The sequence below is a fragment of the Lactuca saligna genome, chromosome 9 (assembly GCF_052625555.1).
Source record: "Lactuca saligna cultivar CGN05327 chromosome 9, ASM5262555v1, whole genome shotgun sequence".
Lineage (NCBI taxonomy): Eukaryota > Viridiplantae > Streptophyta > Magnoliopsida > Asterales > Asteraceae > Lactuca > Lactuca saligna.
The window spans coordinates 32495409-32510839 of NC_136425.1; the positions used below are offsets into that span (position 1 = coordinate 32495409).

General features: G+C 34.7%; 1 protein-coding gene across 3 annotated transcripts; it reads right to left on the reverse strand.

Moving 5' to 3' along the window:
• Positions 1–10230: 10230 nt before the first annotated feature.
• Positions 10231–12717, reverse strand: LOC145017241 (Adenine nucleotide alpha hydrolases-like superfamily protein). 3 transcript variants are annotated; one of them, XM_078975304.1, is made up of 3 exons: positions 12237–12717; positions 10808–12091; positions 10231–10623 (listed from the first exon to the last, which is right to left on the reverse strand). In XM_078975304.1, exons 2-3 carry the CDS (start codon positions 11272–11274, stop codon positions 10473–10475), a joined length of 618 nt encoding a protein of 205 aa, XP_078831430.1. In that variant the 5' UTR covers positions 11275–12091; positions 12237–12717; the 3' UTR covers positions 10231–10472. The 3 variants fall into 3 exon arrangements, with proteins under 3 accessions (XP_078831430.1, XP_078831429.1, XP_078831428.1); XM_078975303.1 differs by having other exon boundaries at positions 10808–12099; XM_078975302.1 differs by lacking the exon at positions 10231–10623 and having other exon boundaries at positions 11289–12099.
• Positions 12718–15431: the final 2714 nt, after the last annotated feature.

Genomic DNA, 15431 nt, shown 5'->3' on the forward strand with positions numbered 1-15431 from the left:
ACACTCCTTGTCCTGGTAGCGAGTGACCATGCAAATGTTACAGATCCAATCGTTAAAATTGGGTCCATCGAAGATCACTCTCCCACATAAGTTCATGAGGGAAAAGGATCTAGAAGCATTTGAGCCATAAGTGTTGTTTGAAGTAGACATCTGAAAAAGAAAGACAAGTTTTATTAGATAGAAATCCCTTAATATTACACTCAAATGAAATATTAAGGCTAGGACCCAACACAATATTTCACAATTCGGAAGGGGGATGTCGTAATCCAATTGCAAAACATTTGAAGGTAGGTAAATGACGATTTACCAATTTCACCACCCAAAACTAAAAATTGCAAAAGAATTAAGTTTTACGAAATTCCTAGATCTTTGAGATTCATTTAACTTTTCAATGGTATGTTTAAATCTCGATTATTCCCTTCAAGTTTGTGACTGGGATACCGAGGATCACAAACAAGGTGTGAATAACCATGCAAATTAGTTTGATACTCTTGAGTCATTTACCACCTAATCAATGTGCCAGTTAACCACACATGCTCCACTGATCTATGATAATTCTGAGGCTACACATCCCCACCCTTGTTAGTCCATGTTAGTGTGTCGGTTAACCACACACGCTCCACGAACGACTTGGCAATGTGCAAAGTGTAATTTCATGGAATAGCACCATTTTCACATTTTTCCTAAAGTAACTAAGATTGGGAATTAAAAGAAAACATTTAGTTATTTTTATAATTATCATTACTCACTTCAATAACCCATTAATTAGAGAAGCCCCAACAACCCCTTGAGAAAATCGATGCCCAATCACCAGTTGGGTTTAGATGCCATTTCTTTTACGTGAAATTGGAAGTACTTAGCTTAGGAATCCAATGATCGGTTGAAGAGTAACACATCCCTTATAACATACACATTCTGAAATTGTGTATTGTTATTGTTAAAAGTGAATAAAATTGAATGTTGAGTTCTAACAGCTAGTTTTTACTAGAAATGAAGTAAAACTATGTTTAGAATCACTCATAAAATATTGGAAGTCTTATGAGATTCCAATTAATAGCCAAATAGTGAAATTTAGCGAAAATATAAAATTTGAAATAAGTAAAATTTTATTATTTGATGTTGTAAATCATCTCGTTAGAAACTTGTAGGCGAAAACCTCGTCGAAATCCGAGTTATAACGAAGAAGTTATGACCAACCGAAGATCCACGACAAAACCGACACGGCGCCGAATGACGTAAAAAGTGAGTTTTTGATAAACTACTTTTTAGCCTTAAAAATCTAAATGAAATTCGTATTATTTGTTAAACCGAGAAATTCGATAAAAAGAACGCTAAAATCTGACTTCGTATGAGGAAGTTATGATTTTTCAAAGTTTCAACTTAGCAGTAGACAGCTAAAAACTCGAATTTTAGATCGAGCGATATTTTACCGATACATCCTACACGTGAATCGAAGGTCTCGTCATTTGTAGTACAATGGTAAAAAGTCTTACGAAAACGGATGTCGGATGAAGAAGTTATGAATTTTTAACGGATTTTCCTATCCCGGTCTGTTAAAAATAATAATATTAAAAATAAAGTCAAATTTAGCCGACGAAGTCTAAACAAAAGTTGTAGAGCGTAATTTTAGCTACGTGTGCATATAAAGAATTTCAAAAACGGAGCTCGTATGCGAAAGTTATGGATTTTAGAAGTTCGGGGCTAAAAAATCGAGAAATCTCGCATGAATAGTAACTGGCCACGTCACCTCGCACGAAGCAGGTGCGTCACCGAAGATGTGGCCTCACCTCGCAAATGCCGCTTGTCGCACAGGTGTCCGAAACATGCGAAGCCACCGGGGACCCTCGTAGCTGCCACGTCCTTCGCACGAGGAAGCCGCGTCACCGAGACGTGGCCTCGCCTGATTGGTCCGAAGCTCGCAGGTGCCACGTCTTCTCCCTCCTGACCGAACCTCGTAGGCACGACGTGTTTCCTTCTCAACCACAGGATCCGAACCTCGCCCCTATAAATAGGAGGGTGCGAACCCTCCCGACTAGAATTGGAAAATTTCCATTTTGGCCCCTTTTTCCATATTTTCACTATTTTGACTTTTCCCGAAGCCCCGGTATCAATTTTAGCACCCGAAACACATCCCGAGACCCCCGAGAAGCACAAAAATTTTATCTTTTCGGTTTTGAAGCCCTACCTTCGTAGATCCCGGTTTTCAATTAAGCTCCCGGTTTTCAACATAGAAAGTCATATTTAAAGCCGAAATGCTGTCCAAATTACTATTTTAACCCCCGGTTAACTTAAGGTGAGTTCAATATATAGGAACAATTGTATGTTATGTGTTATATATGTTATGTGCTTCTGAGTGTTATTATTCTGAGTTATTCTACAGTGTTATTTTATTCGCTATGTTTATAGCAAATATAATACCTTTGACCATGTGATAAGTGAAAGAACTTAAATTCACATTGGTACTGGTACGTAACCTCTGGCCATGTAGAGGATGTCTCCGTAAGAGAATGACTTCTATTCTATGGAATTGGCATAAGGTTTGATAGGAATGATATGTAGCCTCTGACCATGTAGAGCATGACTCCGTAAGAGAATGAACTCTATTCTATGGTATTTGTAAATGGTTAGATAGGGATATAAGTCTGAAATTTACCAAAATGTTAATCAGAAATTGTATGTCTTCTGTGCCAATTGGGCCAAAGCTTTATTGATGCATATCAAGTATTGAAATCGTTATATCTCATTGAAAAGTATATCTTTGAATAAAGTCTTTGATTGATATAAACGCTTGTCACATGATTTCACATATGTCTTCTTGTTTCCCTTCTGCTTCTGTCATATTGGTATATGTAAGGCATAAGATTATATTGTATCTATTTATTGAATTCACTAAGCGTTATCGTTTATTCCTCTCAATATTTAACAATTGCAGGTGATGAGTATTCCAATATAGCTTTATACTGCTGAAAGATTTAGAATAGTTAATAGTATTTCTCTGTATTTTTAATGTTCATGTATGTATATGAATAGTAGATTCCTGGGTAGACATGAAGTGTAATAAAACTTAGTCGATTTGTATCAAATCCTTTGTAATCACTTTATCAATATAAAATATTGTTTTATAAATATGCATATAGCATGTTTTGAGGAAGTATGGCCGACGTAGTGGCCTGTAACCCAAATCCCACATGGATGGCTTAATCTATTATGACCTTTTTTTTTCTTCCAAATTTTAGATCTACTTCGAAACAAGGTCTTAATCCATAAATTCGGAAGCTTTAAGCTTGTGCATGGCTTAATAAGCCCCAAAACCCAATTTTCACACCCTATCTTCAAAAAATGAAGATCAACCTTTGCATGGTTGAGTTAAACCCATAAAGCTACCATTTTTATGAACAAGTGACCTCAGAAAAACTAAGATCTACCAGCCTGAGCTCCTGGAGTAACTTGTACTCACAAGAAACCACTCAAGGGACCAAAATAAACAAAAAGCTAGGGTTTTCGTGGGGAGTCTTTAGAAGAGAGGGGGCTGATGAGGGGGTAGCCTCAAGGCTCATAATGACATTTTTATAGGGGTCAAATCCTAAAAATTAGGGTTTGTGATCTGCATACGTACGCCCGACGTACACATGGGTACGATCAGTGTACGCCATAAACACCCACGATTCATTTAAGGGAGTACGCCCATCGTAACAGTGAACAAAATGAAATCTTTTTAAAACTATGCCTAATATTAAAGACTACCTAAAAATTGATCGTAACAAAACAAATTGAAGTCCTTACATGGAAATTGTTATCTTGTTAGTTGGGTCGAGATCGCAGATCTGTGATAGTATTTTAGCATTTAGGGTTTAGGCCCAAGGCCCTTAGGGTTTAGGTTAGGCCAATGACCACTTATCTATCCATATTTATATGAGGTTTAACAATCACTATTGCTCAAATAATCAATCTACTTGATAACATGGTATTAAAGATCTAGGTTAAAACCTTACTGCTGACCACAACCCGTAGTCACCGCCCTCCACCTCCGACAACATTCTCTCATAGTTGTCAGAGGTGTCTTCATTAAATAGATAATAATATGGTGCTCTATTATCGTTAGCGGGACCCGATTCGATACTTGTAAAACTCATAAAAAAGATCGTTAGAGCCACCCAAGGACTTGCAAATTGGAGGCGACCTTCGACGATCAAGTCAGTAACTATACAAAATGAGGTCGATTCTTTTAGGCGAATTGAAATTGGTCGTGTACACATACGATATGTATGAGAGAGTGAGAGAGAGAGAGAGAGTCTCAAAACTTACTTTGAGGATCGTATCTTATGTGTGAAAATGGAGGGTTTTTTTTTTTTTTTTTTTTTTGGGAAAGAGTATTTCCCTAATGAGGGTTTCAGGTCAACATTCAAAATAGATAGATTTATATATAATGAAAGTACTTAGACTACTTTCGATCTACGGAATGAACATATGTATGACACATGTCTTCAGAATAGGCATAGATCTCACACCCATGTATTCGGAAGAAACGTGCAAACAAAATGGACTCTTCTGGTAGGAGTGTCGAACTCAAAAAGTAGGACTACACCAGCAGGGGTACTGGACTAGAAAAGTTGGATTGCGCCTACATGAGTACCATAATTAGATTGTTGGATTGAGCCAATGATTGTCGTATTAAGATTGCTAGACTGAGCTGAATATTGTCGAGTTAACTGAATTGCGTCCGGAGTTTTGAAACGAGAATGTTATTACACCTAACACCCTTCATAAATAAAATGTTATTAATCTTTGTTGAGATGAAATGCTAGTTATCTTCTTTAGAAAATGGACATAACTTGCTAAAAATTAACAATTTAAGTTTAAAGCAAGGGAGAACATAAAGTAATCCCAACGATTGAACACACAATCACTTTTTATGCCGCCCAAATTCATGGTTTATTTTTTTAAGTAATAAGGCTAATGTACATTTGAACATATCAGTACGATGGCAAGCATTCATATAGATATTTTCACATGTCAATGTATCTGGTTATAAAAGACTATTAATTATGTTTGGCGATTTATAAACTATAAGGTATCATCAACCAAGAAGATCTCCGATCATCACAATGTATAACGTTTTGTTTTCACGTCATATCCTCACTAACTTTATCAAACTAAATAATATTAACCTAAATCATCTACCATCATTGACTATTTTAAAAATGATTATTTATTATGAAATTGACTAGTAACCCTATATTTTTAAAGGGTAAATTACACGAATGGTCCCTGTGGTTTAGGGTAATTTGCGTGGTTGGTCCGTAAGAAGTTTTTTTAACTCGGAAGGTCCCTATTGTTTGTTTTTGTTGCGTCTTTAGTCCCTATTTGACCTAAAATGACTTTTTTTTACCCTTATTAGTTTCTTTTTTATTTACTTATCATTTATTTTATAATTAAAAGAAAAAAGAAAAAAAAACCAACCACCGTACCCTCCTACCCCTACCCAACCTATCGTTTTCTTCTGAACTCTTTGTTTCACAGGTCAATCAAGATGGAAAGAACCCACAAATAGATGTCGTTGCCTTGGATAGTTCCGACAAACCAACCATTTCTCAACTTCACATCATCAAGCTTCTCTCATCTCATCGCTGGTTCACCTGCTGTAGCGTATCTCTATTTCTCAACTTTGTTGTATCTTCGATCTGCAATTGAACGATGGAGTGGTGGTGGTCACAAACATACACTTACCACATCTTCTTCCTAAGCATCTAAACCTCAAATTTGATGAAATATTGTTTTCAAACCCTATGCTAATAATCAAATCAAGACTACTACACATCAAACCAGAGCTTCAAAAAAAACCAGAGCACCAAATCAAAGCCCACCTGTGTTTTTCGAAAACAAAAAACTCGAAAGCCACCTGCTTCGAATCCCTAAAACAAATCAGATGTTGCAAATTGATGAGTTTAGAGTACATATGGTGGTTATTTCGGCATCTTAATGTGGATAGGTTCCAGAAACAATCCATATTTTTTATGTCAACAGAGAACCTCCCCTTACTTGCAATATATCATCGTCATCACCAAGGGTAAAATCAATTTCAATTGTGTGTTACTTCTAATTTGGCATGGGTTGGAGAAATGTTTTTTTTTTTCTTTTTCTTTTTTTTTTTTTTTTTTTTTTTTTTGGTATAATATTTAATCGCAGGGGAGTTGCAGGTGGGTAGAGAATAAAGGGGAAGGGAGGAAGGGTATGAGAGAAGAGAGGGGAGTTGCTGTGAAAATTTGTTACTTTGTATATCGATCTGTATTTATCAGTTGATTATATCTGAGATTTTTTAGGGCAACACTTGTATCTGGTTTTTTGGGGCAGGACATGTTGGTGATCTTGTAGAAGAAAATAAAAGAGGTGGTAGTTGGTTGCCGGAGGTGAAGGACTCAATGAAGAAGGAAGAGGGCGACGGGGGGTAGGGGGGATTAGGTGGAAGGGGTTTTAGGTGGGTGGGACCCAATGGTTATATTTGTTAAATTATAAAATAGTAAATGATAAGCAAATAAAAAAAGAAATTAATAAGGGTAAAAAAGTCATTTTAGGTCAAACAGGGACTAAAAATGCAACAAAAACAAACAATAGTGTTTTTCCGAGTTAAAAAAACTTTTTAGATACCAACCACGCAGATTACTCCAAACCACAGGGACTATTCGTGTAATTTACCCATTTTTAAAATATATTTATAGTTATGTCATTAAATTTGTTAAGTTTAAACATGTATAATATTTATAAAATCAAAAAGTACTTGATAATAACATTAAATAACAACAATATATTAGAATATAAGAATAAAAACAACATATTACAATACATAAAATTAAAATTGAAATAAAGACTAGTAAATTTAAAGTTCGTATTTCACTTTTATTTTGTTGCGTAACATTTGATAATACGCAAGTTATACACCGCTAATGCTTTTGGTATATATATATATATATATATATATATATATATATATATATATATATATATATATATATATATATATATATATATATATATATATATATATATATATATATATATATATATATATAAAGTTTGAACATTGATCATTACAAGCTTAGATCTAGGTTTAGGGTAGAAAATGGTATACTTTGGTCCCATAGTTTGGATTCTTTGAGTATGAGCAACTTCAGACCATATGAGCTATCCTTTTGGACTCTTGGAGATGTTTTTAGTCATAAAAATCTTATCTTGATGGTTAAGCCACAACCATACAAGTGTTAGTAGCCATCCAAGTGAGTAAATGGACTTAATTCATGGTTTGAGCCCTATTCATGCATGCAAAAGCATAAAGTTTGCAACTTTATAGCTTAAGGCATTATTTCAAGCTTGGATCAAAGTTTTGGACGTTAGGTCTTAATGGATTAAGATATGGAAGTGGGTTTGGGTTGGCAGATCAGTAACCCATGTGTACTTTAATATACACTGCGCGTATTGGGTCAAAACCAACGTATGTTGGGCGTACAAGACAAGTATGCCTTGTGTACGCGGTCTATGGGCTCAAATGATTTTTAGGCTCATGGTTATGTTGGGCTTTAGACTTGTTTAGGTTGGGCCTCAAGCCCACCTGTTGTAACAAGACATTTTTGGGCCTAAGGTCATGTTAGGTGTTCTTAGGCCATATTGGACCTTATAGGTAATATAGTAGACTTGTATGCCTTTTTGGGTTTTTATGGATTTGGGCCTTAGAGGAAAGGAGGCCCAATTAGGCAAAGGTAAAGGAGTCCTTTTGCCTTAAGTCAAGAATTAGGGTTTTGGACTTTCATGTTAGAATGTGACCTAATTTCTAATTAGGATTTTATGCTTGTGCGATAGGGAGAGGAGTTGGTGAGTCATCCATTGAGTGCGATTTGATACCTACAGTCTCAGACGAGTCTTCCTTCATAGTATCCGTAGGTCGAAAGCACCAAGGCCGGTCCACTAGTTTATGATGTAGTGTGATGATTATCGTTGTGATAATTGTCAGTTAAGTCTATATTTGCTTGATGAATCTGTGATTACTCTTATGATATTATGTGGTAGTAGTAGGGGTGAAATAGACCCGATATCCGGTTGAAATGGACCGAAGGTTATTACACGCACTCGTATATGCTTGATAGTATCCGGTTGAAATGGACCGAAAGGGTAGGCATGCACCCATATATGCTTGACAATATCCGATTGAAATAGACGGAAGGAGTAGGCAAGCAACATATATTCTTGACAGTATGTTTGTTTAGTATGTGGTATTTTAGGGGAACTCGCTAAAATTTATGCTTACAGTTTTCAGTTTATGTTTAAGTTATTTCTAGTTCGAAGGGGATTGATCCGTCCTGATCGCACCGCATCACTCTATATTTTTCCGCAGTTAGTGATTTTGAAAATTTGTACTCTGATAACATGATACAACTATACTCTTTCGACTATTTTGATATCAGTTTCTTATGAATAAAATGAATTTAAAACAAAATTTTATGTCTTTGTGACGTTACGATATATATATATATATATATATATATATATATATATATATATATATATATATATATATATATATATATATATATATATATATATATATATATATATATATATATATATATATATATATATATATATATATATATATATATATAGGGCCAATAGTCTTAGCTTGCATGTTTATTATGGGCCATTTGATTCTTAACTATGGTCTACGGGTCTTAATCTGATACACCTTAAAAAGGCCAATAACACAAGCCTTGAGTAATTCTAGTCTCTAGATACAAAATTGTTCTTTTAAAAAACTTTAACATATAATATATTTTATAAAATTTAAAATATTGTTCTAAATGATTCATTTTAGTTACATCACGACATAAATATTATTGGTTTTATATCTAACATTATGTATAGTTATGTTTGGAAACCTATAGTATTTCATAATGTTGTAAAAAAGAATTCTCTAATGCCCATTTTGGTATGATTTTAGTGCACCATTTCTGCTATTCTTTTTTCCTACATTACACTAATAACAAATCCGAAAAATGATTAATAATATAAAATAAAAAAGCCTTCAATTCGGTCATAATTCAGTTTTGGACCAAAAACCAAAACCGAATTAGTACCATATATAAACATTCGATTTAGTTGTCGGTTTGGACAATATTCCGACTTTGGATTCGGTCAGTTTCAAGACCAAGCTCCTGCCTAGACCTTGCGTTATCTAAGAATTTCTCAATAAACAAAATGGTCACACGCATCTTTTATATATATTATTACAAATGGTTGTAGAGGTGATTGTTCACTTCTACTTTTAAAATAAAACAATATTGTAATAAAATAATAAAATTTAATGTAGATAAAATATATTTTGCTTCTTAATGTAAAAAAAATATAAATTTATCAACTAAATGTTTTGAGTGTTCTAACATAATATAAACAGTATTAAATTAAGTTAGCTACTAAATTAAATTTATAAGTATTGTTGGTGATTTTAGTGTTATTACCATTTTTGGTGTAATTATTATTAATAATGAGACATGGTGAGTTTCATTTACTAACCGAGATAAGAGATGTGAGATGCACACTTGAAGTGGTAAATATAAACTCGAGAATATGTGGGTCGTGGGACAACGCCTCTGAGTATAGGGTTTCAAGGGGATGCGTCCCTAATAGGTTCTAGGGTCAGCACCCCTAGTGGGGTCCAAGAGGCAGAGCCCCTGACGGCGATATCATGATTATACCATGACTCCTGCCATTCATTTTCCCGCCAAAACCTTTGGTTATATCATGCTGATGTTATGAGTTGGTTATGTCTTAATAACCAATGATATTTGGTGTCGAAAGGAGACAACTTTCGTTTAACTAGTTTTCCCTCTAGCATAAGAATTTTTCTCTGCTATGGGTTGGAACTTACTTACATTAAAATAATATATTGATTTGTTCTATCTCTCAAGAACACAAAACAACAAAATACTTTTCTGTGTTTCTTATTTAGAAATGGTTTGACTTTTAATTGAAATTCTTTGTATTATCTCAAACCTTATTTCGTGATATCCTAGGCTATAGGTTGAATTCACAGTTTTTGGAAAATGATTACAATCACAATCCAAAAAATATCCAAGTATATTGATATTCTAAAAAAATGCCGCAAAACTCATCTAATCACGGACCTTGGATTCAAAATGATTATGGTGCGAGATTTGCTCTTATAGTTCTTAACCATTTGGCCAATGTTCTTTCTCCTTATATATTTGATGAACTTTTGAAATTACAACAAATAAAACATAACATTTCCTTCTTTTGAATTGATGTTTTCATGTATATATATGGTGAAGCTTAAAGAATTCGTGTCAGTTTTGGATTTTGAAGAGCCGAGTGTGTCCTCAAAAGTTAGATTCCATGTACTTTGTTTTATGAAATGGAGGAATAACTAATAAGAGACAAGTGATCAAATCACAAAAGTACTTGGCCCTTTACGCTAAGAGCCAATAATTTCTATGGGTTTTAGTATGGAGAAGGTAGCCTCCTGTTAGACCCTTTTTCTGCACTGCAACACAGGTGCATTTGCAGTTCTCTACCAAATACTCTGCTAATTCTCCTCTTATTGTCCCATTCCTCCCTTGCCTGTAACCAAAAATTTCACCATGAGAGATGAGTAATTCGACTTTTAGGTCGAAATTAAACGTTGTTTTTTTTATTTAGAAATCAGTATTATGATTCTTGATTCATATTATATAAGGATTATCACGATATATATCCAGACATATCTTCACCTTTTTAAAGACAGATTATGGAATAAAGAACTCACCATAGTATTGCGGTAGATAGGCTCTGACGCTTTCCTACAACAAGAAGATCAATTCCATGCACATTCGTCTGTGATAAAATCACGTTAGCTTTTTCCATAGCACCCATTTCAACCTTTATCACCTTCACCTTCATCTTTGGGTGCATGCTTTCACATGCATCCTTCATTTGATCAAGAAAGTCAACATTTCCTCCGATGCAACCACCACCACCCCAATGGCCATTTACGCCTTCATTACAGGAAGTGGTTGTTGAAGATGGTGATGATTGGTTCATGAAACCAGGAATTCTGTTCTTCCAAAAGGTAGGATTCTCAACGTGAAGAAGATATAATGTATCATTCTCGAATACTACATGAGATAGAACATAACGAAGAGCAGCTGCTGACTCACGGGTCGGATCTGCTACGACCATAACTTTCCGTTGTTCTGCTGCGTTACAATCACCTGTTCTCGGGGCTGGAATCATCTTTCCACCACCTATCACCACCCCACCCCCACCACCTGTTGCTGATATCTTGGGATGATAGATGGTGGGTCGGGAAGATGGTGGATGGTTTTGATCTCTGGTTGTTAACCATGTTTGATTTCTTGTGTTATGTCAAAAAGGATGATAACCATCAAACTATAGGCCATTGTTTGTGTGATCCAAAACTCATTTTAGGAAATTTACTGACAAAACTGGATTAGAGGGGGTAATCTTACAACCTTACAGTTGGATTAACAATAGCCATAGATTGGATTGGAAATCTAATCGTTGTGACTTTTGGAAAAACTTAATACAAAGGTGGGAGAAATTCATATAGGAATAAAAATGCATGCAATAATAAAAGCACATGATCATTTTCCGAAAGATTTCTTGCAGTGAGCAATAGCTCCTTGAATGGAATGATCTTTCGAGTAAAACGAGTTCCTACGTTCATCACAAGTATTCCGAACATCATTATCATGCATTGGTGAAGATTTGATTGAGACTGGACAACTTTTACTACCCACGTGTTTCGACCTTCGACATATGCCTATATTCTTCATAAACCCACCAAACATCTTATTAAAACCACTTTTTGATGATTTCTCCTCTTGCTTGTTTCGGTTCTTGTTATTTTTGTTGACCATATGGCTAGAGTCTCTTTGAATGACTAATTTATTTGGCTTGATATCCATGGGAATCTTCTTGTTGACTTTGTCTGTCGGTGACTGCTGAATTGATCGGGATTTTGTATCTCGTAAAATGGTCTTGATGGATGTTAGTTTCACCATGATTTTCCTTAAGCCACTAAACCTTGCTGAATTGCTTTAAAAATTAAAACAAAACTGTTTTTTGATTATGCATGTAAGTAATTAATGCATGGATTAAACCAGGCAAATCTTTTTTTAAACGAAAAATGAATCGAATGATATATTTTAAATATAAAAGAAAAAATGTATTACCGTTGAGTTTTATCAAATATCCGCAACTGCGCTACTTCTTGGCCTTGATGACATCGTGGGCTTCGAATCATGCATCCATGATTTATATTAAATAAACTATTAATTTTTTTATGATATTGGAAATGATAATGATTTTCAATATGGATGTCTGCTGTAGTGGAGGAGGTGATTGTGGCTGGCTTGGGATGGTGGAAAGTGGAAACGGGAAAGTTGACAAGGGTAGAAGATGAATTCAGTGAGGAGCAAAATTCAAATTCCTCTTCTTTTTCATGAATATCGTCATTGGTTTTAGTGATCAAGGATGGTTGTGGTGGCAGAGATAATTCAAAAACACCGCCATCTTCGTCATCGGAAAAAAGCCCGGCTTTGGAAGAAGAAGTAGACTTGAAGGAGAAGCTTTCTTCATTTTGCAAGTAGTTCATGTTTCTTCAATCACATGACACTAGTCCATAATTTATAAGACCTTTCAATATTATACATTTTTCTTTTATATGGATTTTATTTTATTATGCATAATTATAGCTTGGTTCTAACTCATATAAGGATAAGTAATAACATACACACTGATTTAATTTATGAGGAAGTGGTTGGTCTTTTGTTTTTTTTCTATAATTGTTAATTAACGGATGGTTGGTCAAATTGAGAAGCAATGAATTTGAATATATTTTAATAATATTTAATTTGGTTGATGGCAGGAAAAAACATTCGAATTAATGTAAACTAATGAGAGAAAAAACAAAAATCCCCAAATGAATGTAACCCTCCAACCCGGCCCTTTTATTTATTTATTTGATCAATTATAAACCCATGATCTTGTTTTTAATTACACACATTGATCCATGTATAATTTGTGTCGAAGAATCTTTCTAATTGTAATTTCGTTTGTTTGTATGATCTTTAATTAAATGCAACAACGTTTTCCATTGGTGTGAAATAAATGATATTTTTACATAATTTTTTGTTACATTTATAGACTTTAATTTGTATTACCCAAGCTCAAAATGTTTAGGGCCAATTAAGCTCTATGACTCTATGTTGATTACGTTGCTGACTTTAGTGCACTTAAAGATTTTAGATGATTTGAGTTTACACGACTTCTATCGATATGAATGTAGTTTTGCTCAAGTGCAAGTCAATAGGTGCACAATGCATATTTATATATACAATTTTGATTCCAAAACAATGAATGATAGGGGCTGAGGTGGGCATGCACCGTAACGTCCTCATTTTTCATTTTAATTTCATTATTTAATAGAATAAAGCAACGAAAATCTTAATTTTATTTGAAAACATCACCACGTTACTTAAATTTTTTTTAAAAATAACTTCATCAAAATTAAAGTTTATAAAACCAAACTCCAAATCAAGTTCTTCAAACCAAATGTAAATGAAATCTTAATAACAAGTCCAAAGTGGTATCATCACTAAAGTAATACTAAAAATAACTATCCAAAAGTCCATATTGTAACCAGGGGCGGAGCTTCAACGATTTATTCGGGGGGGGGGGGGGGGGGGTGAAATATAATATGTATAAAAATTGGTAAGCAGGGGGGGCCACAACCAAAATTTTATAGTTTTGGGCCGAAAATGTATAAAATGAAACTAAAAGGACTATTTATAACCACAACTTAGGGGGGGGGGGGGGGGGCACAACCCCCTAGCCCTAATAAAGCTCCGCCTATGCTTGTAACACCCGTTTTCTGGATCAATTATCTTATGCATTTGGAGTTTTAAGGAATAAGGTTTTGGGAAAAACCTTCAACTGTGGTGCGGTGGTTTGGTGTCTGCGACACAACCATGTCGTTAAATGAGGCTTAGGTCTACTTGGTGATCATGGCGCAATACTAGTATGTACAAGAGTATGGTGGCCGCCACAACCCAAAACCTAAGGTCTCGGGCCTTGGACCCTATGTAAGGAATGTTTGTTTAAGGTTTGCTCATTTCTTCCAACGTCCACCTTCAAAAACCCCTAACCATGAAACCCTAGCCTCTCCTCATTCCCCCCTTCTTCCTTTGGTGATTTTATTGTCTTGGGAAGCCTTTAGTGTGAAGATTCAACATTTGTTGGTATTCTTAGGGCTGATCCACACTTCATCAATCTTCTATATGTTTTTTGGACTTTTGTAAGTCTTCAAGCTTACATATTTATGCTTATAAGTTGTTAGATCTAGGTTTTAAGCTTGTTTTTGGTCTAGTTGATGAATTTGTGTGGACTGAATGTGATAAAGTTTGCAACTTTATCATTCCACTTTGTCCTATAAGTATTTTGGTCTATGGATCTAGTCTTTCATGGTCTATAGGTACAGTTCTTGGAGTTAGGATCGCTTTTTGGTCACTTTTGACATAGATCGGTGTAAGACATGCATGTCGACAAAGGTAAGATTTTTATGAGCCATGAGAGTGCGTTAAGGTCTTATGGAAAGTACAAGACTTGGACTTACCGGATTAAGCGCTTAATGGATTAAGTGGTTCATCAGCAAGACCACAATGCGACATAGGCTTAGCTGCGATGTGGTAGCAAGGAAGCCACCGCGATCTAATGTCAGGACCACGACGCAATCAAGGGTTTGGCCACGATGTGAAGACTGGTCCAAGTTAACTATTGACTTTTGGACTAATTTGACATTTGGTCAAACTTATGTAAAATAGAGTATCTAACTAAGGACTAGTACTGGTTTGGTATTAGGTAGTTGTACACATAATCACATGTGATTAATATGGATAAGAGAAGTAAGAGAAGTATTCAAGGAGTGTACCTTAAAATTGAGACTTCATTATCATGAAATTGTTTCTAGTAACAAAGATTCAGTGGAATATTATGTAACATCGAAGATTTAGTCTTTCAGACTTTGGAATCTTGATATCACATAAGATGAATGCATGTAAAGTTTGAATTCCACTACATATTGGATAGTGATAAGAATTTGGAATTGTGAAATAAGTATGACTAGAGTAATGTCTAGTTAATCAGTTCACAAAGAAAGGATAATAGAGAGGCATATTATGCATGTTCACAACATGGAATGATAGATGTTATTTAATTCAAGTGGTTAGTTGATTACTCAAAACAATATACAATGATAAAATTCCTAATTGTTATGGTGATTAAATAATAATGATTTATTTATATTCAAAAGTATGATACCATAGTTAATTGTTTATTATTGTGTTTTACTTTGCATGTTTTACTTTATG

Bases quoted from the DNA above. Each gene is read 5' to 3' on its own strand.
- LOC145017241 (XM_078975302.1), bottom strand. From the start codon at position 12,658: ATGAACTACTTGCAAAATGAAGAAAGCTTCTCCTTCAAGTCTACTTCT. The intron at 12,100-12,236 runs GTAATACATTTT...TAATTTTTAAAG, and splicing joins ATATTTGATAAAACTCAACG to CAATTCAGCAAGGTTTAGTG.